Source organism: Trachurus japonicus, chromosome 4, assembly GCF_045865225.1.
Source record: "Trachurus japonicus isolate A0001 chromosome 4, Traja_1.0".
Taxonomy (NCBI): Eukaryota; Metazoa; Chordata; class Actinopteri; order Carangiformes; family Carangidae; genus Trachurus; species Trachurus japonicus.
Window position 1 is genome coordinate 13293501 of NC_140910.1, and position 26897 is coordinate 13320397.

The 26897-nt window shown below is 42.8% G+C and overlaps 1 protein-coding gene across 1 annotated transcript; it reads left to right on the top strand.

The window, feature by feature from the left end:
- The first annotated feature begins 496 nt into the window (after window positions 1-496).
- colgalt2b (collagen beta(1-O)galactosyltransferase 2b) lies at window positions 497-24316 on the top strand. The gene is made up of 12 exons (XM_085774084.1): window positions 497-842; window positions 14757-14867; window positions 14956-15073; window positions 16054-16188; window positions 16283-16487; window positions 17861-17980; window positions 18366-18439; window positions 18665-18771; window positions 19196-19328; window positions 19769-19896; window positions 20020-20226; window positions 22972-24316. Exons 1-12 carry the CDS (start codon window positions 607-609, stop codon window positions 23243-23245), a joined length of 1848 nt encoding a protein of 615 aa, XP_085630210.1. The 5' UTR covers window positions 497-606; the 3' UTR covers window positions 23246-24316.
- Window positions 24317-26897: the final 2581 nt, after the last annotated feature.

Here is a 26897-nt window from a genome sequence, read left to right on the forward strand (position 1 = left end):
TGTTTGTCACGGAGAGTAACACTAGAGGAAAAGAAATAAAGAAGCAGTGCAGCAGTCTGGCAGGCTGATGTCACAGCTGGTGACTTCATGGTCTCCGGTTCTTCAGCATCCAAAAGACTGTCAAGAGGGAGGGCGTGGAGAAAAGGAAAAGAAACCCTCAGCACACGTGCGGGAAGAAGAAGAGTGAAGGAGGAGAAGCAGACACGGACCAATCAACGGGCTGCAGACGCCGGTCACAAATGATGTGGAGCATGGTGTGTCTCACTTCTCACATTTCAGCCATCCAAACAAAAGGTGGTGATTAACTTACAATCAAATAATAGATTAACTCTCATTTAAGGTGTGTTAATATTTATTATTATTAGAAAGAGGAGATGGAAGGAGATACTGCTGCACAGGCTGCACTCCACCAGCGGGGGTGTAGGAGGGGTAAAAAGCCCTCCACCCAAACTCTACCCTCCTCTACCTTCTTCCCTCTCTCCCCCTCCCACCATTGCTCACTCACTCACTCACTCACTCACTCGGTCTCTCAGTCAGTCAGTCAGTCAGTCCCTGCACTCCGGCTCCAGCCTTTGAGAGAATCACGGCGGAATCGTGGAAGCCAAGATGCGGGCGCTCGGGGCCGTGGGAGTCGGTGTGCTGTGGGCGCTGCTGGCCGCGCTGCTGCCCGGCGGCGCTTCCGAGCTGGTGACGGTGGTGCAGGAGCAGGTCAAGCCCGAGTCGTCCCTCCTGAAGCCAAAGGTTATGATCGCCATTGTGGCTCGCAACGCCGAGCACAGCCTGTCGCACCACCTGGGCTGCATCGAGAGGCTGGAGTACCCGAAGGAGCGCATAGCAATCTGGTGAGAGACGCACAAACAGAGATGCAGAGGTGGCACTCTGAGGGACAGAGTTTAGTTTTTGTGGGTTGTGAGTTTTTAAAGTGGTGTGCAAAGTTTGTTTTTTTTAAATGATGTGTGTGTGGGTTTTTTTTATTTTATTTTACCTGACAACCTTTTACACTTGTGCCATAACTCATACTGTAGCCTAAGGCACATCTTTCAGAGTAGGCTACGTGGAGTGTGGACGGTGGTCTCCAGTGGAGCGTGTTGTAATGAAAAGCAGCGTGTGTCCACGTTAATTATAATAACAGATTGTCAGTGTCGGTGCTTGGACAGACCTGTTGCTGTTTTTTTTTTTTTACGATGCACTCCACCTCGCGTGTTTTGTAGGCATCCAAATTGCACAGTGTGTGAAAAGATGAAAGAGCTGCTGTGCATGTTGGGGTTTGGCTTAACCCCTAATCACTGTTCCCTCCATCTGATTCAGCACAAACCTGCGGAAACAAGGGGCTTTAAAACAGCAGGAAAGGTATAGCTACAGAGGGAGAAGGGGTTACCCCAGGTAGGGTCCTGTAGGTGTGTTTGGTCTCAAAGGAGCTGAGTGAGATCATATAAAGTTGGCCAGTTCCCTGCAGGTGATGGGATGAAAGGAGACACTGAGTTGGTCTGACAGCAGGACTAGGGGGTGTGTGTTAGTTCTGGGCAGTCATGTGTAAAATGTGTGTGTGACTGTGTGTGTGTGTGTATGTGTGTTTGTGCTCCTGTTTGGTCTACATGCCGGTGCAAGATGGCGGATCAGATAATATAACAGAATGTCAGGTTGATTATCAAATCACAGATTAGACATGTGGATGACATAACAGTCACATACAACACGTGGTAGTGGTGGTGGATGTTTGCCTCTCCTCACACACACACACACACACACACACACACACACACACACACACACACACACACACACACACACACACACACACACACACACACACACTACCACCACCACCACTCTAATGGCATTCTTTTCTTATTTTGTTTCCCACCCTTCCCTTGCTGAAAGTCTGGATTTTTTTGTTTGTGGAGGAGGGACTGTCTGCTTCTAATTCAGAGACCCTCACCAAAGCGCACACACACTCACGCACAGTGGAGAAACTCAATACAAAGAGGGGGCTGGGCTGACAGGAGTCGTTTAGGGCCCCAGTTTGGAGTGGTGTCTCTCTTTGCCCACAATCAGTGCAGCCAGAAAAAAAGCAGATCAGTCTCATGTCTCACATAGTTTATTTGTGGTAACAGGCAACAGAGGAATGTATCATGAGAGAATGAAGTCCCACACATCAACACACACTTCAGGTCCTGTATCCAACTCATCAGCCTCTTGCTCACAGGACCTGCTGTATGCAGTTCATTTTTACCTCAGCAGTCATAGTCATCGTATTCTGATATTTGAATGGGAGTTACTACACAGGATATTTTAATTGCAGTTAAATTACTGGACTGTAATAGACTACTAATAGACTGGTGACCTGTATAGGGTGTACCCTGCCGTCGCCCAGTGTCAGCTGTGGGTCTGGCTCCAAGAAGCCCATTAAATGATGAGATGAAAATAAAGACTTGTGAATAATTATGCCTCAGTATATGTGGCGCTGCTTTGTTTCTGTGGCTGTTATATATTAGAAGAAACAAAAGTGCCAGTTGGAAACAGTGAAAATGTTTAAAACATTAATGTTGTAAGAGTGATGATGTTTTTTTTTTACTGGCCTTTAGTGGTTAAACTGTTTAAGAAAATGTCATGTTTAACTCACCATAACTCAAACAGCTCTGTGCCTCTTTGTTTCTCTTTGTCGTCATCAATGCACAACGTCTGAGCCAAACCGCCCAGTAGGTGCCAAGTTGCAATTAAGCTCTCACTAAAAGCAGCCTTAGATATAGCATTCTTTAATGTTGTATTATAGAGTGTTAATTGCTTGTATAATAAGACAAATGCAGAAGATAGTGAAGTGGGACCCATGGAAGCCTCTTGGACGTGTTACAAAACCTCCTCATAAATAAAACAGCAAACCCAGTTTCCCTTGACTTTGTGCTTCTAAATGATTTCAACATGCACATACATTCAGCTGCTACTGAAAGACTATTGCATTGCATTTTTGTCTTTATGTGTCAGTAGAGAGTGGTAATGCACTTGGAGCAACAGAGAGGAAAGTGACGCAAGGCGAGGGTCTCCTGCTGAACTGAAGCCAAAGACAACTTTGTTAATATGTGATCATATGCATCTAAAGAAGCTAGGATGCTCCACTTTACTGCTACTCATGGTTTATCTAGATCACAAGCTAATTGATGTAAATGTATGTAGAACACTAGTGTGTAGTGTATAGATAAAACATACAGTGTCTGGCTGTGGGACTGCACTTTTTGTGTGGGTACATGATGTTCCTCACATTAACTCCTCTCTGGAGTTTCAGGCTTGAGCACAGCGGAGACTATTTTTCCTCTTCATCATCTCCCCCTCTACTTATTTCAGCCATGCAGTCCAATGGAGACAGAGCAGGGAGGGCTGAGAAAAAGGACAGAGATGATTAAATATAATAATAAGGGTGATCTTCTCTTTATTGTGCTTCCCTTTCACCCCTTAATTATCTCCCTGTAGGACTCAGGGACATTGAGCCGTGGAGGTTTATACATTTATATTGTGCTTTATGAATTTGTGTGTGTATGGCCTTCTGTGTATATGAGACAGGCAGTGATGACAGAATCAGGAAGAGGCCGAGTGTGACATGATCAGTCACAACATAAAGAAAGATTATAGGGATGGATAGTCTGAAGTAAGAAAACGTAGACCCTTTTCTAGTCTTGAGCAATCACAGTAAAAAAAAAAATGCATTGGTGAGACAAAAACCCAAGAGCTGATACCCCGTAAAAAGCATTTTCCCATTTGTCAAGAAGAATTCACCAAACACATGTTTGCTTACAAATTACAAAGCATCCCATTGTGTCTTGCTTCATGGTGCATATAGCTTGTATTGCATCGTGTTACCATTGTAATATTAAGTTTTGTAGACTTCTTTCTCTTATTTACTAAGTGCATAGCCATCTGAGATGATGTGAATAGTCAAGTATTACCATTTATTTACCGTGAACATTACGGCATGGTTGAAACAGCACTGACACAATGACAGCCGTCTTGAGGACTCTTAAAACTGCTTAATAACTCAACCAGATGACAAAATCTAGACAGGCTTTGGCAGGTCTGAAGATGCAGGGAGGACCAAAGTTTCCAGTTTGAGCCTGTTCATGGGATAATCTGGACTGATCAACCAGGTCAAGTCTCCTCCACCCTGCCTCTTCTGCAATGACTCATGCCAGTAGTTGGGATGGTCACTGAAATCAACCTTTAGAAGTTTTTCCCTCAGCGGCTCTGAGGGGCACTGTCGGGTCTGACAGAGAGGTGTCAGAGCAGTGATAAAGTCTTTCACGCTGCTGTTAAGAAATGAAAGAATGCAGGGAATTAGAGGAGGAGGGAGGGGTGGTCTGACAAAGAGAAGGTGGTCAACAATGCTGGGAAAATTACCCAGAAGGCATTTAGCAGTTTGGTTAATCCACATTCCCACAGTAGCTTGACCGTGTCTGCTCTCCTCCTCTTTCCCTTTCTATCTGTCCCAACAGGACAACTGTGGGCCATAAGACACTGCCTGACACTTGGTATTGTTCTTTGGAGAGTCTGATAAAATGCTTAATCTTATTTAGTGTGACTGAGCTTTACAGTAAGTCCCAGTATTGAGTCAGGGAAATATAGCAGCAAAGAGAAGCAAGAGGGGTCTGGGTTTGGGCCTGGACTGGCCAGCTGGGGTTTCATTCGTTCTGTCCATGTCTGCTGTTCCTGAAGAACTGGAGATCAGGTTTGTGGGTTAGAGAGCATGCATCTGAATGTGGTTGTCTCATCTGTCCAGGGTGCACGCGGGTGCATGGAGTCAGCAACAGGTTATCTTAGCATAAAGACTGGAAACTGTGTGAAACAACTAATCTGACTCTCTATAAATACTAGTAAAGTCTGGTAACCAGCAGCTCTGATTAACATGTTAACTGTCTCTTGTTTGAGCCACACAAAACTTACAAGTGGGGGTTTTACAGGGGGGTTGGTGCTGGACTGTAGCTTTGCTGATTCTGAATGCACCTGGGGTTTTGTCGTCACCAAGAGGTTGCCCAGCAACTGGTGGAGACTCCAGTCTTTGTGCTAAGCTGTGAGTAGGGTGGTAACCTCTCTACTAGAGTGACTAAGCGTATTTCCCCTAAAAGTCAAACTATTTCATACACACCAGGCCAGGTGGAGTCCTCACGATGGAAAGGCTGAATTTAGAAATCAATAGGTAGCTGCTGAATTTTGCAACGTGCCCTCGGGAGTCTGCTTATTAAAGAAGCATTTAATGGAGCTAAATTATTCCCTCATTCTGGGAAAGATGTAGCTACTGGTGTGGGCGGAGTTGTGTTTTGGGTTATGTTGCTGCTGAGCTCCTTTACAGGAAATCAAAGAAGATGTGCGTCGTGTGTTTTTCTTAAAGTTTAAGCCAGTCTGCCATTATTTTGCTCCTCACGCTGCTCACTTGCCTGCTGCTGTATTGCCTGCCGGCTGTGCTCATGTGCTGAAATGCTTTCCCAGGTGCTAAGCCAGGGGTCGAGATGATTTGTAGACTTGTCGGGGACAGGCTGAACCCCGACGAGGATCTCAGAGCTCTGACATCATCCACCTCCCCCAGAGGGCTCGCTCCCTCACTTTCATAATGCCATGTTAATTGCTCATTTATCATATATCCACTTATCCCATATGTATGACTTGTCATTGTACTTCAAACACAGGGGAGGTATGGGCCTTGTGGTCTGGTCCTTATTACATTTTGTTGACAAAATAATATGCAGTTACAAAGCAACTGCATCTTATTTTCCACTATTAAATCCTGTTGTCCCCTGAGGCCTCGGGCATGACTCTATAAGTTAAAAATGTTCCATAGTTATCCACAAACACAGCTGAATACTTTAGTGACAGATGTGCCATATGTGGCTCCTGTCAGACACGTGAGAGAGGTTTTATGTAATGTGTGTCTCTATCTATTATATCATGTTAGGATGAGTTAGATTTTTAGATACTCCAGGCTATACATCTCCACTCAGGCGTTTGAATGAAATAATTTGCCCCATGTCATATTACATGACACAAACAACGATAAGTTATTTAAGGTATTTTGACAAGTGCATAGCATTTCATTGCAATAAATGGTCCATGACAAATTGGACTTGAATGCTGAGTAAAAGTCTTTTTGACTGTATGATTTATGCTGACTGTTGTGTGCCGGCCTCTTAAAAAATATTTTTCCATGAGGATATATCTGTGCTAATGGGACACTTGAAAGTTTCATGTGTATTCACTTGGCCCCATCTGTTTCACTCAAGTACTTCTCTGTTACGACCCTGGGGCAAAAACGACAGAGTCCATTTTCAGACTGACAATAGTAGCACTGAATCGACGAGAAACAAAGAATCACTTCACACAGTGGCACAGTCTGGGTCCTTGCAAAGATGTGCATGGTTCTGTAGCAAAAAATTGACTTAACTTGTGATCAGTCTTGCAAAAGCTACTTGATAGATGTCATCTATTGTCATTTATTCAACAACAAAAGTACATAGCTCCTTTGCTTTCAGCATTGAGCCTGTTCCAATTAAGGTTTGAGCTGTGGACAACTCCAAAGCCTCCACATACATTGCATCTTCTTTATTTCACACATGTAGAAATAGAAAACAAATCATTATGGTTTTAAAAGAAGTGAGCCTTCTGTTGACCATCAATGGCTAGCTTAGCCCAAGTCACTTAACTGCATGTTCACAAAGTAGTAATGTTTACACAGCCAACTCAAAAAAAAAGCTGACTCCTTGACATCAAACTTCTAATGGCTAGCATAGTGCCTAAATAGTGGTGAACTGAGCTAAACAAGTTTATGAATGACTTAACTGGGACTGGGAGGCATGTTTCACCCGTCTTGTTTGGGGTTAACTGCCTCTCCACATCTCCTGCGTCTGTGCTAAGCTGACACGCAGCGGTCAGTCCAATAAACACTGACTGCTCAAACTGGTGTCAAGCCTCCATCAATCAAACTCACAGTAAGGCAGCAAAGAAGCTTTCATGATTGACTGCTGCTTGTCATAAACGTTCAAATTCATGGGTGTGTTGTTCAAAGTGACCATCCTCAGCATGTGTGGCATGAAACAATGTGCCCGGTTTTATTTCAAAACCTGCAGAGAGAGAGGAAGAAAATGGGAAAAATCAAACAGGCTGAGGAGGTTATTAGTTTTGCAACATTGGATGGTTGCAATATGCTATGTGTTACCTCAGGGCTCATTCCTCCATGGGAGCACACCAGTAAAGTATAAATAATTCTGGGTTTTGTCATGCTGAGAGTTTGGCCATTTTAGGAGAGCAGTTTATCCAAATGTACGGAATAAATTACCAGCATGAGAGAGCCTCTGTGTTATCTGGTGCAGACTACATTGGCATTTGTGAATAATTAGCAGCATGTGCTTTTAGTGTGTGTCGATACGTATTAGATCACAGTATTGGCACAGTGCACAAAAGTGTGTGTGTGTGTTTGATTATCTGTGATGTTCTGGTGCAAGTATGGGTTTGAATGTGGACACATGACTGTCTTCTCTTACACATCCTTGTGTGTGTTAGATGGATGTGTGTGTTTAAATGCTATTGTGTGTGTGTTTCTGCTCTGCTTCTCTGGCTAATGCCCTGATTTCCATTCGTTTTCCCAATAACCCTGTAAGGCCCGCAACGTCAAAGTCAGAACTTCCATAGAGTAACAGGCCACAGGCTCCTCTGACCACCCAATCAGTATCACCCGAGGAGTCACAATCTCCAGGACTGGCCAGTTCATGGGAAAACTGTGAAGTCGTCTTAATATCCACTCAGGTATTTTACATAATATCTTGATTCTTGAGAACACAGTTTGTTTGGAAAAATGAAGTAATCTGCAACTGATAAGTCAACAACTCATTTACAGACACAACTAGTTTAAATTTCAGATGGCTTCAAATAAAACCGTGGGAGAACATCTGGTGGCACCATGTCTCTGTGCTCTGAGAGGGTCAGTCTTCACTTTTCCCAAGTGATACAAAAACATCTGGAGTGAGTTCCCTCTATATCAAATGTTTTTGGCATTTAAGACACATCGTCTTGCTCTTGACTATAAATTGTCACCAGGTTAGAGCACTGAAGATGTCACTGTTCAAATCTTTTAAATGTAGTTACTAACCTTATTCTACTAATTTCTGGCTTCTGACTTAAACAAAACCAACAATGTGTTGGTCCATCTTTTATTACACACTTAACCCGTCTTCTACCTGTCACACTTTCATCAGGAGATTTCCAGTAGAGGCGACCAGTGGAGACTACAGACTATAACTGTGCTAGAAAATGAATAAGTAGGGTATACAGTACTGGATTCAGACTTTATGATTTTTTATGTAGTAAACAAAACCATCAATGTGCTGCCCCAATTCCACTTGCTTTTTTCCCCCCAGTTGTTTTATAAAGGAGCCAGGCACTGTATTACTCAATAAATGGATTTAGTTGGGGCTATTTTGTGGATTAATACACCTTTAGTGGTCACGTGAGAACTAAAGAAGTGGGAATATTACACATTAATGGCTCATTAATGTGTTTGTAATTATTCTGGTGTGAACACGTTGCCCCTTGAAATGGATTTTCATCCAAGTCCAAAAGTATTTTTTCATACTGTTCAAATAGCTGTAAGGTATCTGGAAATAAAGAAATGTCTCACCTAATGATGAGGTAGTACAAATTAGTATGTGGCTCTGAGTCTATTTTCCAAACACAGTGACTTCAGAGCTTCATCTTTGCCAGATCTAGTCAACCAACAGAATCACTGTAAAGCTGAAGGGATACAGCTGATGACGTTGTACCTTCCAACAGTCCAGCCCTATCTTCTTTGCCTTGCAGCACGAAGGTATTCATGGGAAAACTCTCTCTCGACCTACCACATCTGTTCAATCAACTGCAATAAACAAGAAGAATTGATTTTTCCAATCCCAGAGCCTTTTTCGAGCTTTCGCTCTCTCTCTTTCTTTCCCCTGGAGTGGAAATGGTTGTTCCCTGATTTGGCCTCACACTGTGAATTTTTGCTTAGATGCCCCATGTGTTTCAACACAGTTCCAGCAGTATTGTCAGAGCTTGGCAGCACAACACTGATAGAGCTGGCGAACACTGAGGTATAATGGCATCTAGGTATGAGCATGCTCTCATCTGGAGAGGAAGGGGGGTGGGGGCTGGATATGAACTGAGATAAGAAGTATTATAAGTATGAGGAGGCCTATACGCAACACCAGGGACAGGAGAGAGGGAGAAACAGGCGAGACCCTCACTAGTCAGGTCATGTGTTTATGGACAGCAATGTTTTCATGAACACTGGAGTATTCATTAGAAAGGCTGGTGCTCATGTTCTAATAGAGGAAATGTAATTTTAGCACCATCCATCTGTCTGTCCATCTGTGTGTGTTTGTGTCATCAGTTTCACTCATTAACCACCGTGGTTTCTCTCTCCCTGTTGCCCATTTCATACACCTTACCCAACATCCCTCCATCATTTCTTCCATCTGTTTTCAAAGGTTTTGTCTGCTTTCTCTGTCTGTGTTACACTTTCTCTTTTCTTGTCCTCTTTCCCAACCAGATTGCGTCTCACATAACGAGTTGCCCTAATTGTGCAACTGAACTTCCTTTGGGGTTTTTTGATAGGTAAAGAGTTAGCCATGCTGTTAGTGAAAAAATAAAAGAAGTATTAATTCAGTTAAGTGCCTATAACATGAATGTCAAAAGAACAATAGTCTCAAGTTATTTGGGATTCTGGTGACAGATAATTTGTGCGTATGCATTTCCATCATATTCCCAGCTAAATATCAAAGAAATCGTGGAGCGGCTTGCTCTTCTTAAATCTTGCATCCACAAGTTACACAAAAATGGCCTAGAATTGCAGGGAAAGAAAATACCAAATTGTGGACATAAGAAGTAGATCATCGGCATAGTGTAATACCTTCAGACATGATTTTTCCTGAAGCCAAATTACTTGAAGCCCAGGGACAGACAAGATAATTGGATACAGTGGGGCAAATATAGACTGTAAATAAATGTGGATTTAGTCTCTGTAATGTCACCCATCAGTATCTACAGGGTGGTTATTAATCTCTCAACTATGCCAAACCTTAATCAAATTTAAACAGGTGAATTATGTAAAAATGAACCCCCATACTGTAGAGACCAAAACCAATTATGCCTGTTAACATGTTCATTTCTGCTGTAACCTTTGGCATTTTAACATGGAGCCTTTGGGCATGCTTGCTTTTTGAGCCTCAAGTGGGACTGCAGTTTTTTTGTTCTTCTGTCTTGGCTTCATTTTTCAGCCCCTGAAAAATGGTGGCAAATCACTCCTCTACAGTTTTCCCACACAAAACATCTGCTCAATTTTAAGTAATCTTTGTATTAAGAATTTTTACACCACGAAACAAGAGGATATTTCAAACTGTGTCAATGAGACGTTTGATCTCACTTCTTCTGAAGTACAATATTAAATGACCTCTGATCCATCTGTCCACTAAAGAGTTGTGGTGTAGAGGTTGAGGTGGTGAATAGCCACATAGCTTGGGAGGACAAACTTCTCTGTCAACACTGGCTGTCTTTAATATTGACCTAAGATGAATATCTTTGTCTATTACACTTCAGTGCAAGCCCGCTGGAGCTGGCCACTTTTGTTGACCCTGAGAGCCATGAGGAATTTCAGTCAGGAGGTACCGTCTCACCTGCTCCTCCCCCCACCCTCTCTCTTGTTCCCTTTTCCCCCTCCGTCTTTCTGCCCATCTACCCCCCTCCTCTTTCTCCTTTGCCCTGCTGGGCCAACAAGAGGCCTGCAGCCACGTCAGCTTACAGACGATGCTACCAAGTCAACACTCAGACACTCGCTCTAGCATAGTTATTATGTTTTAAAGGCTTCTCCGGTCATGCCTGAAAGAGGCATTCTTGCCTCCTAATTACATGCAGCACCCAGTCATTATTTTAGTGATATTAGATAGTTTATTGAATCAACAGTCAGCTGACACTGGCCTGCTGGGGCCTTTCAGACCTGTGTTTACCTAAAAGGGCCAGTCTGAGACACAAGCCTCTGTGTTTAAGGCCAGATGTCAGCCTTCATGACACACTCACTATTATCTGACACACTCTGGAGTGGAGAAACCAACCAGGTGGTATATAGGGATGGAGGTAGAGAGAGTGGTGAAGGGGGATGATAATCAAGTGAGGGGATGGAGATTCAGATGAGACCAGTGTTCATGTATTTAGAGGGGTTAATGGGTGAAGAGACTGGTTTTCAAGTGCTGCGATTAACTAATAGGACATCTATGAAGTGATAGAGAGGGAGTGGTGGATGTGTAGGTGAGGCCTCAGGAAGCATGTGTTGTCCAGATGCTGATCATAAAGAGAGAAAGGGGGAGATGAAGCCTAACCCTAGAGCTGCAGGCAGTAGAATAACGAGGCTGCTGCTTACTGTAAACTTCAAAATGGGAATGAGGAGACACAGCATGAGGCAAGAAGAGAGAGAGCAATGCAGAGGAACTCAGGGGAGAGGAGGATGATAGAAACCAGAGAGCTCAGATTATTGCCACTTTGTAGATATCACATGTTGTGTGTGTGTGTGTGTGTGTGTGTGTGTGTGTGTGTGTGTGTGTGTGTGCGCGCCCCTTTTTCCACATAGACAAAATCTTCATAATCCTGCAGTTTCAGAGACATTAGCTAGGCACAGCTGAGGCATTGGACAGGAACTGGGAAGGCTCTGTGACTTGGCACTGGGGTCACAGTGCAGTACAGTTCAGCTGCAGAGGCTGATCTTGCCTGAAGGTAGAGGAAATTGAGAAGGAGCACATATCTGCCTCCTGGAGAAGGACGGACGTGTCTAAAATATTATGAGACAGAGGAGAGGATGTCCCATACACAATATAGGCGTCAATTACTTTACCCCGGGCAGTTTTCTTGCCCGTGCTTTGCTTGGTCAACCATGAAGGACCCATAAACAAAGCGATTTCTTCGTTTCACTCTTTATTTCCCTGTTGTGCACATCACCAAGGTTCACATTTCCAGAAATCACAAGGCGTGCTGCAATGTAATGTTGGTAATGGAAAGTCACAGTGTACTCAGAGTCCTGAGCGCTCTGAGAGGTTGTGCAGTGGGAGGGGTAGGTTTGAAGGATGTGCTTATGAAAAACAAGAGCCGGGAAGCAACTCCAGTAATAAAAAAAGGCATCTGTCATCCTCAGTCGATGCTCTGTACTTTTATCGCCCTGCAGAAGCTCTGATATATATGTGCAACATACAGTCATTTGTTTTCACCCTAACAGCTTCATGACACCAGCTAGAGGTATGAAACAAATACTTCCCCTTTATTGGTCAAATCTGCTGATTTACTGAAGTGATCGCTCCCACATTTCTTTTTCTATCATTCCTATGACATGCAGACATAAGCGCTATTCTTTTGTAGACAACCTTTGACCTTTACCGTCTGAATGCCTAAGTCCTGCCAAGAAGAACCCATAAAACTAGGTAAAAGGCTTCACGCCAGATTTAGTATATTTCTTCTGATTCTGTGTGCCGTAGCCATTAGTTTTTTAATGTGTTGTGTGGAAATAAAATAAAGTGAGCCTGATTGGATGGTTTGGAGGGGTTTTAATGAGCTGTTTAGCAAAAAATGTTAATTCTGAATCGATGAGAATGTTTTGGAAAAATCCTGCACATTTTCAGTTTATGTTTAGCAGTAAAATAAATGTGACGTTAACACGAAGTCCCTTTTCTTTTTCCTTTCGGATCGGAAGCCCTCCTTTTTCTACACACTCGCTCTTCCTGCCTCCTATGTACAATATGTTCCCACTTTCTGTGCCATTTATTGTTCTATACCTCCCAGAACTCCCCTCGCTTTAAATCCCTGCCTGGAGTTAAGTCTGTCATTGGGAGATGGCATGTAGGAACACATTTATATCCCTGAGCGATGTGCAGTTTAGTGGTTGGAGAAGTGTGTAAATGTGTGTGCGGATCTACTCATTACTAGCGAGTCAGGTGTTTCAGTGTGGTTTCAGCCCGTGATAAAAAACACAACAACAACAGCTAGTTATTAAAGGTGGCTTCTATCTTTATTGCCCTCACAGGCAGTTCTGCCCTAATGCACACATACACTTGTTTACACACACAATCACAGACATTTGAAATGTTAAAAACCACCACTTGTAGAGCAACACAGCTGCAAATGTAGGCATGCACACACATGCATGCACACACACACAGTATTGAAATTATTGACCACTGTGTCTCCTTCAGGCTTCTCCAGCTTCTGCTTTTGTTGGATGAAGAGTTTATCTGTCTGAAGATGATTGAAATTCCAAACTTGAGAGAGCGCTGCCTCTTTCCGACTTGCCTTTGTGTGTGATACAAGACTGTGCATGCATCTGTGTTATTTTTTCCATGTGTGTTATTAAGAGAGCATCTGTATACGTCTATGTGTGTGTTTTGAGAGCGTAAACAGGTGTTCCTGCATTAATATTTGTGTGAAAACAGGGTCGGCACTGTTATCTTCTATACTTACCGAAAATGTGAAGACACAGGGAACAAGTGTGTGTGTTCATGCGGTTGTGTGTGTGTGTGTTTCTATCTCTGTCCAGCCAGTCTAAAATTGGGTGAGATTTTGGAAAGAGTACAGCAAGGAATATTACAGAAAGCAGTGGAAAACTCCATCTCATTAAGCATATGAGTCTAGTGTGTGTGTATGTGTGTGTTTGTATATGCGCACATTCAAGTGCAGGATTTTGCCTCACATTCTGTTGACCTTTCCTCCCTAAATGGCGATTTAAACGTAGAGCAAGGCAGAGACAGGTGATATTTATTTTTCTGATGCTCCCAAATGTCAAAGTGATAGCAAACTGCAGCTTGTTTACGGTTTTAATTTCTCTTACATAAATTTATACGTGTGCGTGCCGTGCACACACACACTCTCACCCACGCATACAGTAGCCACAGTGTCTTCTCTGAGTCAGCTCTCGAAGTGGAAATCTCTGTGAAGAAACAGCGCGGCAGAGTGCAAACCGCACAAGTGACAAACAAGCAGCTAAATTTTACACTGACATCATTTGCTTACAGGTACGAGTCTTTCTGTCCATGTAAGCTGATGTGATTCTCATCTGCCTTTCGTAATATTTTGGACTGATGTTATTGACACATAATGCATCAGTACTCACCCTCAGCCTGAGTTCATTTTGCTTTTGTGAAGCCTTTGTACCTGAACTTAACCTGATTATTTGATTGACGTCTTTATTGAGCAGCAACAGTGTCAGAGAAGCCAAAGCCGGCCTCCAGTGGAGGATTAGTGTGAGCTCAGTTTACCTACCTGGTTCTTTTTTTTTACCCACAATGCCTCAGACTAGACTGTCTGCACTGTGACTCTTCAGACTTCGTCCATGCTCCAGCAGCATTGTTAATTGGGCTGTGCAGCAATGGGTCTGCCTGTTGAAACACGAGACAGTAATTAGGCAAAATGAGGAAGAAGCCTGATCATCTTCCATAACAAGCTGCCTGAGTGTCATGACTCAGAGTGTCGCTTCCCTGTTACCTCATGCTAATTTTGCATTTTCTGGATTAATGTTTGACTCTGCTTCACATCCTTTTATTTTCCCAGAGGCTGTCATACCTTGAAACAGTCCTGACATGAAGTCTGTGTCTGCCCTAACACAGCTTTTTCAGTGTGTCTGCTCTCAAATGTGTAGTGGTTGCACTTGAACAGACAGCATGTTGCTTTTCTGGAGACTTTTTGAATGACTTCCTGTGTTGTCTGTGTTGATGTTTCAGGGCGGCAACAGACCATAATGTGGACAACACTACTGCTATGTTGAGAGAATGGCTGAAGAGAGCGCAGCATGTCTACCACTACGTGGAGTGGAGGCCCATGGAAGAGCCGAGGTTAGAGTCACACTGTTCTGTTCTTCATTTGTTCTGCTTTGCTCCCATTGTTAGTGTTTTCTAAAATGATGATCGTGGTTCTTATTAGATCCTACACAGACGAGTGGGGTCCAAAGCACTGGCCTCCTTCAAGGTTCAACCATGTGATGAAGCTCAGACAGGCGGCGCTGAAGGCTGCAAGGGAGCGATGGGCTGACTACATACTGGTAAGGCATTGATACGCTTTTATTCAACTACAAATATGGACTCAATCAGGGATTGGCCATGTTTTTATGGAAATAAACTTGGCAGGAAAGGCTCTACTGTTTGAGGGATCTCCCACAGCAGCAGTGGGGATTATAACATTACACTTGAATCAACAATATGAAAGATATAGTGGTACAGATGAGTTGAGGATGGTACTGTATGTGGAGCTGTGACGGTTGAGATGAGTTAAAGTGAGTAAGTAAATGTCACCTGTCTTGTTTGAACACAAAAACACAAAAATGCTGGGTTATTGTAATAACCCACTTGGTGGGTAATAGGATGCGTAGGTCTGACCTAACATTAAGTTAAACACAGTGACCCAGCACGAAGACGCACACCATCATTCTTTGCAGTCTGTCATTTTTATGCAGGTTAAGCTTAAAGAAAGACTACGAAAGCATGACTTTGAAATTGATTTATATACAGTTTTATACATTTTACATTTTAAAGTTACTATTATGTACAATATAGATGGCTAATTTGGTAGTGTTTGGTTGTAGTAATATAAGAATGGCTGAGTTAGCTAGTAGTCACAATAACAACAGGAGTTGACTGACATTAAATAAGTCATTTAAATCCCAGCGGTAGTGATCACCCAGAATTTATTAAATTTTTTTCAACTCACTTTTCTGTCAGTTTTAACTCAACAGAATACCCATTTTTGAGTAGAGAACATAACCCAACATGCTGTGTCAAACATAACCCATCCCCACGGGGGTATAACATGCTGTGTGGACAGGTTGGTCCTTTCCAACCCACCACGGGCACCAAACTAATTCTGATTTGGTCACATTTAATCCACCAGTTTTAAGTGCAGTTGGATTTTATTTTAATCTTCATTTAGGTTATTTATAATTGATACATTTTAAAACTACCATATTGTCAACTTTATGTAGAATTCACATTATGATAAGTGACTAGACCTTCTCCACTTCTTTAGTTTGTGGACAGTGACAACCTGCTGACGAACCCTCGTGTGCTGAAGCTGATGATGGCTGAGAACCTGACCTTGGCGGCTCCCATGTTAGAGTCTCGCTCTCTCTACTCCAACTTCTGGTGTGGCATCACCCCACAGGTACAGTTTAAACTTTGACTTCATCCATCTGCCTGTGCATCATCCAGATTTATAGCCTCAACCTGGTGTTCTTCATCTCCCTCCTCTCTGTCAGGGTTACTACAAGCGAACCCCAGACTACCAGCCCATCAGGGAGTGGAAGCGGCTCGGCTGCTTCCCTGTTCCCATGGTGCACAGCACCTTCCTTTTAGACCTGCGTCGCGAGTCCAGCAGGGACCTGACTTTCTACCCACCTCACCCAGATTACAGCTGGGCATTCGATGACATCATGGTGTTTGCTTTCTCGGCACGTCAAGCGGGTGAGTTTGAAAACCTCAACTGGTAATAAACTACTAGAGCTGTAGCAGGAATATAAAAGCCTCATGATGCTTCACCCTGTGTGGAATTGGGATCTTCATGAATTCATTAGTGGTTCATTGTGAACTGGTTTCAGAGCAGCATCTGGGTGCAGCAGTATAACACTGAGGCCTTTTTATATGTTTCATGCACATGTGTCAGATTAGAGCAGATGAGTGAGTGCAGAGATAAATAGATCCATGTGTGTGTCTTGACTGTGCATGTGTACGTTTGTAAGTGTGGAACAATATCAGTGTTATTAGGCTTTTGTGTGTGATGTGAGTAATGATCCACTAAAAACAAACAGGCCCCATAAAGCTGTCATAGACGGCAAGTATGTTCGTCCATGTCCTCCCACACAGTATAGAGTAAACACATAAAAAACATTTGCAAAAGCACTCACAGATATTTAAACGCAAAGAGAAGAGACAGTTTCTTCCATCTCACAAATTAGTTTCAGCACTTACAACAATGCACTAAACTAAGTATACATGCAGTTATACAGTGAAAAGATCTAACTAAGAGACTGTGTGATTTTCTTACAATTACAAAGCTGAATCTATGAAGTTGCAGTTGACTTGCAGCTACATCCCAGTAGCTGAATGCTTATGCTTATGCTGAATGTGACGCTGCTGGGCATTGTCCTCCCTGTATTGCATTGTACGGTATTGTGTGTATTATTTATTGTGGTATATGTGGTGGGAGTACTGCATTGTTTCTCTGTGAGAGCATAAACCAAGACACATTCCTATCAACTTGATTCTACTTAAACTTAACTTAAAACTTTTTGAATCTGAATCTAGCTGAAGGTAGCTAATATTAGCTAAGTCTAGCAGGTCTCTGTTCATTTGCAGTCACAGTCAGTAAAAGTTACATATTTGAACACATAATATTTTTCATATTTATATTTACTGCATCATCAGTTGAAGTGCAATTCAATTCTGGTTTTAAATTTTATGTAAAGAGGATATTCGTAAATGTTGTACCATGTAATTCTACATTCTACAAACTCTAGTAATTGTTTTTTAAGGGATAACGTTGACATTGCTGTAGCTCTAACAAACTATTATACTTACACATTGTTGGTTTACATTTACATTCATTTATTCACTGGATGTTTTATTTCATTTCATTTTACATTATTATTATTATTTGGTCATGTATTAGACACTTGGGCTTCACCCACTTAGGTGAGCTGAGCTGAATGCATTACAACAAATAGTAACAACAACCTGTTTATCTCATAGGTCCCAGAGGTGGTCTAAACTGTATGTTTATTTGAAATGTTTCAGGACGCTGTATTTACAGGACTGTGTGTGTGTGTGTGTGTTTCCAGGAGTGCAGATGTATGTGTGTAACAGAGAACACTACGGTTTCCTGCCCGTCCCTCTCAAGGCACAGCAAAATGTGGAAGATGAAAGTGAGAGCTTTGTACACACCATCACAGAGGCTTTGAGTGAGTATACACACAGACACACACACACACACGCACGCACACACTTTCCAGCTGTTGTGACTTTACTATCTGTCACCCTTTGATTACTTCACCTCTCATGTTTGTTTCTTCTCCTCCTTGACCTCTGTGACCCTCCTTGATTGCATCCTGTCAGCCCTCTCTGCCTCTACTGTCTCTCCATCTCCTCCCCCTCTCTTTGTTTATCCAACCTCCACCTCCCTCTCATTTTCTCTCCCCCTTTGGCCTCCTTCCATGCTCTTCTCTCAGCTCTCAGATTTTTAAATAAAGCAAATGAAACAAACCACCACAATCCACAGGAAACTCACTAATTCTCTGATCCTGTTTTTGCTGTGGTAACCTTTCGCCTCCTTCTTTCTGTCAACAGTCGACCACGACCTCGAGCCCTCTGAGCACCTGCACCCTTCGCCGTCACCGCAGGACACCATAGGCTTTGATAAAGTGAGTCAGGAGTGTGTTGGTTGTGCCTGGAGCAACAGCAGCTCAACAACTTCAATGTCTGTCAAAGGCAACTCTCACTTCCTGTTTCTGTGCCAGTTTGCTTCCTTTTTTTATGTCTCCATCCTTTGCCTTCAGATATTTTCCTATTTGACCTTAATTTAAAAGGTCAGACAGGGAAAAAAAAATTTTTTTCATGAATTTATATGCCTCCATTTTTCTCTTTAGATTTTCCTCATCAACCTGAAGCGCCGGCTGGACAGAAGAACCAGGATGTTGAAATCAATGTCCTCGCTGGGTCTCCAAGCAACGCTGATAGACGCAGTGGACGGCAAGTAGGTCACAAGCACACAACAACTACACATGCTCCAGGAAGTGAGCTGAGGGTTGATTTAATCCTGAACAAATCCTCCTCTGTAACCGTGACATTTTTCTACCTCCAATCCCAGAGTGCCACCTGAGATAATGTTTAGTCTTCTGTCTCCCCTGTCGCAGTTTTTCTGACATCTACATCAAAAAATCCTGTCTGAACAGAGATTTGTTGTTTACAGCAAGATATTTGACTCTGTCCCTCCTCTGTGTTTGCTCTAATCCTCCGATGACAATGTTCCTTTCCATCTTCTGGCCTTATTTTGTCAGTCAACTTGTGTTTTCTTGTGATGCCTTTTATATGGTATATATATATATATATATATATATATATATATATATATATTATATCATTCTTCTCATTACTACCACTTCTCAATTTCTCATAAGGGCTTTGAACTCGTCCCAGCTGCAGGCGTTGGGAATAGAGATGATGCCGGGCTACAAGGATCCTTACTCTGGTCGAGTGCTGACCAGAGGAGAGATTGGTTGCTTCCTCAGCCATCACTCTATTTGGAAACAGGTGAGGGAAGTCATATTTGTATTACAAAACACAGGGTTGAAGGCTTGTGTACCGACAGCATACCTCAATCCCTCTGAGCTTTACAGCTGCTGCTCTGGAGCTGACTCCGACCTCTGAACAACTCAGAGTCAGAAAATATAAATAAATGGGAAATGTTCTGTCAATAGAGACACAGAGTCTAGTCTGGTCTGAGTCTAGTACATCAAGCCGTGGATGTTGTTCTGCATCTGTCTGATAAGCCAATGATTAGATGTGACCAATGGTTAGGCAGATGTAATTACTATATCACATAACTAGAAATAAAGCAAAATAGCATTATGGCCACGACTGCGTCCCACTGTGTCACTGATGGACTCCATAATGATGGAAAAGAGAGGGACAAAATAATTGTTGAGCTCTAACATTGCTGTGAATGTTTCTCTTTGTTTTCTGATTATCAGGTAATAGAGCGGGGCCTCCAGCAGGTTCTTGTTTTAGAGGACGACGTGAGGTTTGAGCCCAGGTTTAAACGACGGCTACAGGCCATAATGGATGACAGCAACAAAGCCCGGCTGGACTGGGATCTCATGTACGATTACTCACCTGACCATCTCCAGCATACACACACATACCAAAGTGTACAATAAGAAAGTCCAGACCTACTTGTGTGAGGCCTCATCACTCACTCACTCTCTCTCTGTCTCCTCTGCAGCTATGTTGGACGTAAGCGTATGCAGGTGCAGCAGCCGGAGCAGTCAGTGGAAGGTGTAAACAACCTGGTCGCTGCCGACTACTCCTACTGGACACTGGGCTACGCACTGTCGCAGCAGGGAGCCAGGAAATTAATGGCGGCACAGCCATTCACCAGGATGCTGCCTGTGGACGAGTTCCTGCCGGTCATGTTCAACAAACACCCCAAGTCAGTCTAAACTTCTGTTGTCTGTGATTTGAAATGACAGTGCTGCATAAAAGCCACATATGTGTAATACAAAATCTGTTTCATTTGAGGCGTGTGATGCATAAAACCACAGAGCTACAGGACTAAGTATTACTGTATCATGCTCTCAAACTCAGACACAAAGACCCTTTCAGACAGTCTGCTCTATGAACAGACACGCAAATATTTACCAAGGACCACAAATAGATGACTGCAGGTGCATCACACTCTTACATAAGAATGTACCAGGCAATCGACAGTCAAAATAAACATGAAGATGCAAAGAATTAAAACCAGACGGTCAGAGAAATGCAAGCATGCATGCATCCTTTGCATGCACTGAAACAGGCTCTCGGGCAGTAAACCAGTGGAGAAATACTGAAAGACTCACTGTACAGTAATTATCTATACATAGACACAAACATGCATTCATGTCTCCTTTGTGACTTTTTAGACTCTGGGACAGTGTGTAGTTTTCTAGCTTGTGCTCTGGTGGTAGACCACAACCTCCATCCCCTTCAAATGCCAGTCATGCTCCCTATTCCTTGTTCCCTCCGTCCTCCCCCCCTGATTATGCCCCTCTTACTTTAGTGTTCTCCTCCACACCACCGCCCCCCTGCTCTCCTTCTTCTTCTGTGCTTCCACACACACAGGGCATGGATTGTTCTTGGGGTTCAGTGGGTACGGTGCTATGTGCGGACACACAATGCCTGCTTTTCTGTTAGCTTCTCCTTGGGGATTCCTGCAGTGCCCTGCTCTCCTCCTCCACCTCCACCTCCACCTCTACGCCTCCCCTTCCCATTTTTATCCTTTAACTCAGCCCTCCACATTCTCCATGCTCTCCCCCCATTCTTTATTTCTTTCATTTCTTTTTATCTCCTCTTGCATTCCCTCACTCTCTTTGCAAACGTATACTTTCTCTTTTTTGCACACCTACTCCCTCTGTCACCCACCTCTCCTCCCCCTTCCGTCTCTCTCTTTGAGGAATGTGGGCCAGCATGGCTCTTCCTGCTGGTTGGAGAAGGGGGACAGGATTCCCATTGATAGAGTCTGAGCATGGGGGTGGGGTAGAGATGGACACTGTGCAAGTGTATGTGTGTGTGTGTGTGTGTGTGTGTGTGTGTGTGTGTGTGTGTGTGTGTGTGTGTGTGTGTGTCTGTAACTATATAAATACATGGAGATGTGTGTCCAGTGTGCAGTGTATGGATTACTAGGTAAATACATGGAGTGTGTATTCAACAGTGAGAGAAGGTGAGTTTGTCTAAAAGTGAGGGAAATGGGAAATATGGACAGAAATGTGGAGAGGTGGCAGGGAAAATATGTAAAAGGCCTTTAAATTATGGATATTATGTCAGTTACATTATTGCTTTAGTTTGTGTGTGTGCGTTTGTGTGTGTGTTGGAGAAGGCCAGCTACTCCAAACACTAATAAAGGTGTAAGGTTTCACTGTCCCTGTGGAGTGCTGACAGGCTTTAAACAGGCAGGGAGTTGACCTCTGTGGTGACCTCTGTCTGCACAAGTGTGACTCCGCCAGGCCGACGTGTCACAGCCAAACGGCCTTCATTCCTCCCTCCGGCCCTGCTGCCGGCTGCAGGCTGCAGACTGATGATGACACGCTGAGAGCAGAGTTCAGTGCTGTTTACACTGCACAACAATACTGTATGATGGTCGTTCACACAAATACAGGAGGCTGTGGTTTTAATCTAATGATTATCCTTTTTTTTTTTTTTTTTTTTTTTTTTTACTATTGATAAGTTTGTCATACATCTTTTTGATGAACTGATGGTTTCGGTCATATGTAAGAAAATAATGAACTTTGACACATTCACATTGTTGTTTAAGATCTTCAGTTTACCATCATACAGTATGACAGAGAGTAGCATCACATACTCACATGGCGATGGAAATACAGATGTTTTCACTTTTCTGCTTGAAAAATAACTCTTTGTTATTGGCAAAATCAGATGATTTTCAGTTAACTCGCTGCTAAAAATGAAAGAGGACTAATTGTTTCAGACTTTACACATGAAACATTGATCAGCCTATATAATATAAAGTACTTTTATTGATTAAAAAAAACAACAACACTCAAAAGCATATAGGAAATAAAATAAAATTGGCTTCAACTAAACCAGCGTCAACCAGACTGAATACTTCCTCCACCAATGGCAGTAATGCAAAAACATCTCTGTTGCAAGAGTTGTTCCCCTATTTGACATCCTGTAAATTTGCTACATGTGTTGATATTAGATTCCGGTACATCATCTATGGAAACCAGAACTTCTGGAAGAGGATCTGATGACTAAGAAACTACAGAAAATGCTAAATAGTCATGTAAACAGCAGTGACTCAGCAATCTGTCCAGTTAGACCTTCCTTCCTCCTCCATCAGGTGACCTTTGGTATAGATCCTTCACAGGCTGGCATGTTGGTGGCTGAACACTGACAGCTCATCTCTAGATTTCAATATTCATAAACACTAAGTGAGAAAAAACCACAACAATTCACTGGCTCCAGTTTCTCAGATGTGAAGATCTGTTGCTTTTCTCTGTTCATTGAATATGTGGGTTTTCAATCACACAAGCCAACAACTCATACACTTGAAAAAATGTATTTGTCAATGAAACTAATCCAAACCTGCTGTTTCAATAATTATCAAATTGTGGCAAACAATCTTATACTTATTTTTTTTTTACTCTCTCTTTCCCAATCCCTCCACCATCTGCAGCACTGAGTACATGTCTCACTTTGAGCCGCGGGACCTGAAGGCCTTCTCCGTGGAGCCGCTGCTCATCTATCCCACCCACTACACCGGCGAGCCGGGCTACATCAGCGACACGGAGACCTCCACCATCTGGGACGACGAAGCTGTGGAAACAGACTGGGACAGGCAGCACGCCCGCAAGACGGCCCAGCAGGGTCGCATCCGGCCTGTGGCCCAGAACAGCGTCACGGGAGACTCGCCGCCTCCTGCAGCTAGAGCATCACGTGACGAACTCTGATACACAGACTCGCAGAGAAAAGACTGGTGTTGACAAACATGCTGTGTACACACAGTGAATGTCATGTGTACGCACACTTGAAAAGACACTTGAACTACAAGCAGTGATACTGTACATGCGTTTATACACCCACACACACACACACTCTGTCCCTCACACACACAAACACACACACTGGTATCCAAATGGATAAAAGAAGAACTGAGATGTCAATCTAATCTGCTGCATGATGAGAGGGCACTGTGGAGAGGGGGAAGAGGAAGAAGAGCAGAATCTAGGACGGGGGCCAATCGGCCTTTGACAAAAGCTTTATTTATTCCCCATGTGCCTCCTCTGTGCATGTGGAGACAGTTAACATTCTCAGAAAACTTAAGCAACACATGGCGGACAGCTAACATCATTTGCAGGACATGAAACTGAAAAAAAAAACACTCACACAAATCAAATTTTCTATTGTTTAAAAAAAAAGATTATTGTTATTTAAAAAGAACAGATGTATTTTTTTGTGGACAGCAAAGGAATAAAAGAATAATAACGCTGTCTGAAAACAACTCTGTGAGTATGTGCATTTGAAACTGTAAAACTGTGCAGCAGCATCAGTATGCACGTGGAGACGAATGCATGCATATATTTCAAGAACGGAGCAGGAGGGGAACTGATAGTGTCACAGCTTTGGATGATGTGAGACGCACTCACACACATACACATGCACACGTGCACACACACACACACACGCACACACACATACCAAGAGTACACCCCTCTTTCTGCCAAGCAGCAGGGCAGTAATGGATGTTATTAGGGCCCAGTGTTTCTGTCATGGCGGATATCTCACTTGCACAGCAGGCTGGTCCTGCTACTGAACATTCAAGACCAGCAGATAATACAGTAGTGCATTCCATGTAGCCTGCAGGGTGTATGATGTGCAGTTTCATCCACTTCAGACCCCCACCCTGCTTTCTTAAATAATTTTTTGGAAAAACTGGATTATTGAAATGTTCATGTCCTCAACACAGGCTGTTCCTCGTTCAGTGTTGGTGCTGGACTGAACCAATAAAACAACTTCTCTGTTTCTGTGTTTTGACTCACTCTGCGGTATAAACCTTCACGGATGTTGCCTATCTTCCTATAATATTTTTTGATTATTATTGGATCATTGGCATTGCAGGGAGTTTGGGGACAGAAGTAAATGAAAAGATCCCAGGCCAGATTCAAAGCCATTACAGCAAAGCAAGAAGAAGAAATGCACTGCAACCTCTGCGGGACAAGAAGAAGGCCTTCATTAAGTAATGTATATTTTTGTTAAACTGGTTGAGTAGCAAGCATAAACTTTCTCCAACTGTTCCCATGACCCTCTGATGTTTCCAAGCTTGGAAGACAAAGATTTTTCCTTCCTCGGACCTCCTGAAAACAAGCCTCATGGCGTTGCATTAAATGGTGGTAAAACATGAAAGGAGCTGCAACCTTCCAATAAATCCAATATAGGTCTGCGCGGTGATCATGTCACAAGAGGAGATTCGGTGGGTGTGTTGGCTCCCACTGTTCACTGGCTGAGTGAAGCTCTGCTCACTGTTTTATGGTTCCTGTCTGCTGTGGGATCTGACAGGGAGGAGGAGAAAGAGAGAGACGGGGGCAGGGGGTGAGTATTAGAGGAGGTTGTGGGGTAAAGGGGGCTGGTGGAGGTTGTGCGTGATGTGATGAGGCAGCAGCTGAAAGAGAGAAGGTGTAGAAAATTGAAAAGGATTATTGGTTACAAAGGAAATCAGTTCAACAGTTTTCATGTTAAGGCCCTTCAGCTGGGTTGAGATGTGAGTTCCTTTGCTATCAGGTATTTTGTTTATTTGGTGAGATAGACATGCTGAACAAACTTTAACACTGAACAAAACTTTCTAATGATCACTGTTGGACAGAGAAGTTAGTCCCTTATAAGCAAAGATTATAAGATGCTTCATTTACAGGTTCATTTACAGATATTCTTCTTGTTTAATGCTCTACTGCTAAGAGAGATTACACTGCCATCTGCTGGCCACAATTGGAATTGCAACTGTACTGTGACTAGTACTCTTTTTTTTCATGAAGCCTGTCAAATAACACACATTATATAGCCTAGCTATCTAATCATTTATATCTGAAGTATATCTGAAGTAGACTTCTCTCTCACAGTAGTCTAACAATAACAACAATAACAATAACAATACACTGTATAAGGGGTTGAAGTGGTGGACATTTATTGTCATAAACAGATGTTAAATACCATGCAATGAAATTCTAACTCACCCCCAACACACACACACCACCACCACCACATACACACACATACACACACACACACACACACACACACACACACACACACACACACACACACACACACACTGGCAAATGCTATTATCTTGTTTAAGGTGGTGATAAGAAAGAACTGTATCTCTCCTCCTCCTCCACCACCTCCTCCGCGTCTCCCTTCTTCTCTCAGTGATGCTAGTATTTCATGGAGGGATTCTACACTCAGGTAAGAGAAATATAGTATTTAATAGAAAGTCATTATTTTCATACTCAGTGTACCAACAAACATCACTAGCTGTGTATATTTGCTGGATAAACTGTGTGTGCTCAGGTTTGCTCCCAGACTGGTGGAGATTAAATATTGACACATAGTATCAATAATATGTTAGCCTTGGGAGTCTGAGAGCAACACTGTCTAATTACTTGACCCACATTCATGTGTGTGTTTGTATGTGGAAAAAACTCAAGTGTGCAAAGCACTGATGTCCCTGATATTGTGTGTATGTGAACACACACACACACACACACACACACACAAGTTGTGTTTTGGACGGCTACTTCAGGGCAACTCATTTTCATGCTGAATGAAAACCAGCCGGCAGAGAAATGCTGGCTTAGTTATGTCTTCCTTTATTTAGTCAGTTGTGTAATTGAAGTGTGGTCAAATCAGTAAACTTCAAGCTGCAAGCTGTACTTCATGTTGATATTACTGTAATGTTACGTAATGTAAATCATTTGTAATTTGTTGTAAATTGGATTCAACTATCACCATGCCTGTCATATAACAATTTTGTTTGTATTCATACCTTTACCCAACATTTACGTAATAATATAATAATAATAATAATAATCATTTGGATTGAATTGAAAACATTGATCATCAATGCATAAGTCTATGATGTAAAGCAATTATTAAACAATTTGTCAAACCTTATTTGCTTGCAAACCATCATTCAAATTATTCAGTATGTATCTCCTCCCACCATTGTGTCAGATGTTCCCACACTAGAAGGTCAATACAAAAACCACTAATGGGCTGTGTCAGAGGCTGGATCCAGAAACAGACGTACACACTATTAGCTTTCAGTTTCAAAATTGCTATTCCAAAATTACAAGATAACAACATTGCAAAAATTCTTTCCCATAATGTTGAATGGGAAAATCCAGCAAGAAACATCTCTTGAAGCAGCGCTTGACCCATACGGTCATGCTACAGTATGACCCCAAACTTTTGGAGCCACTTGGACCTAAAAGATCACGGGTAGGACAAAGTGGCATATACCTACAGATTCATCTGTCCTGGAGGAGCAATGGTTGTTCAGCTGTGAGCCCCTTTACTGTAAATTAAGCGATGTCTTGTGACTCATTG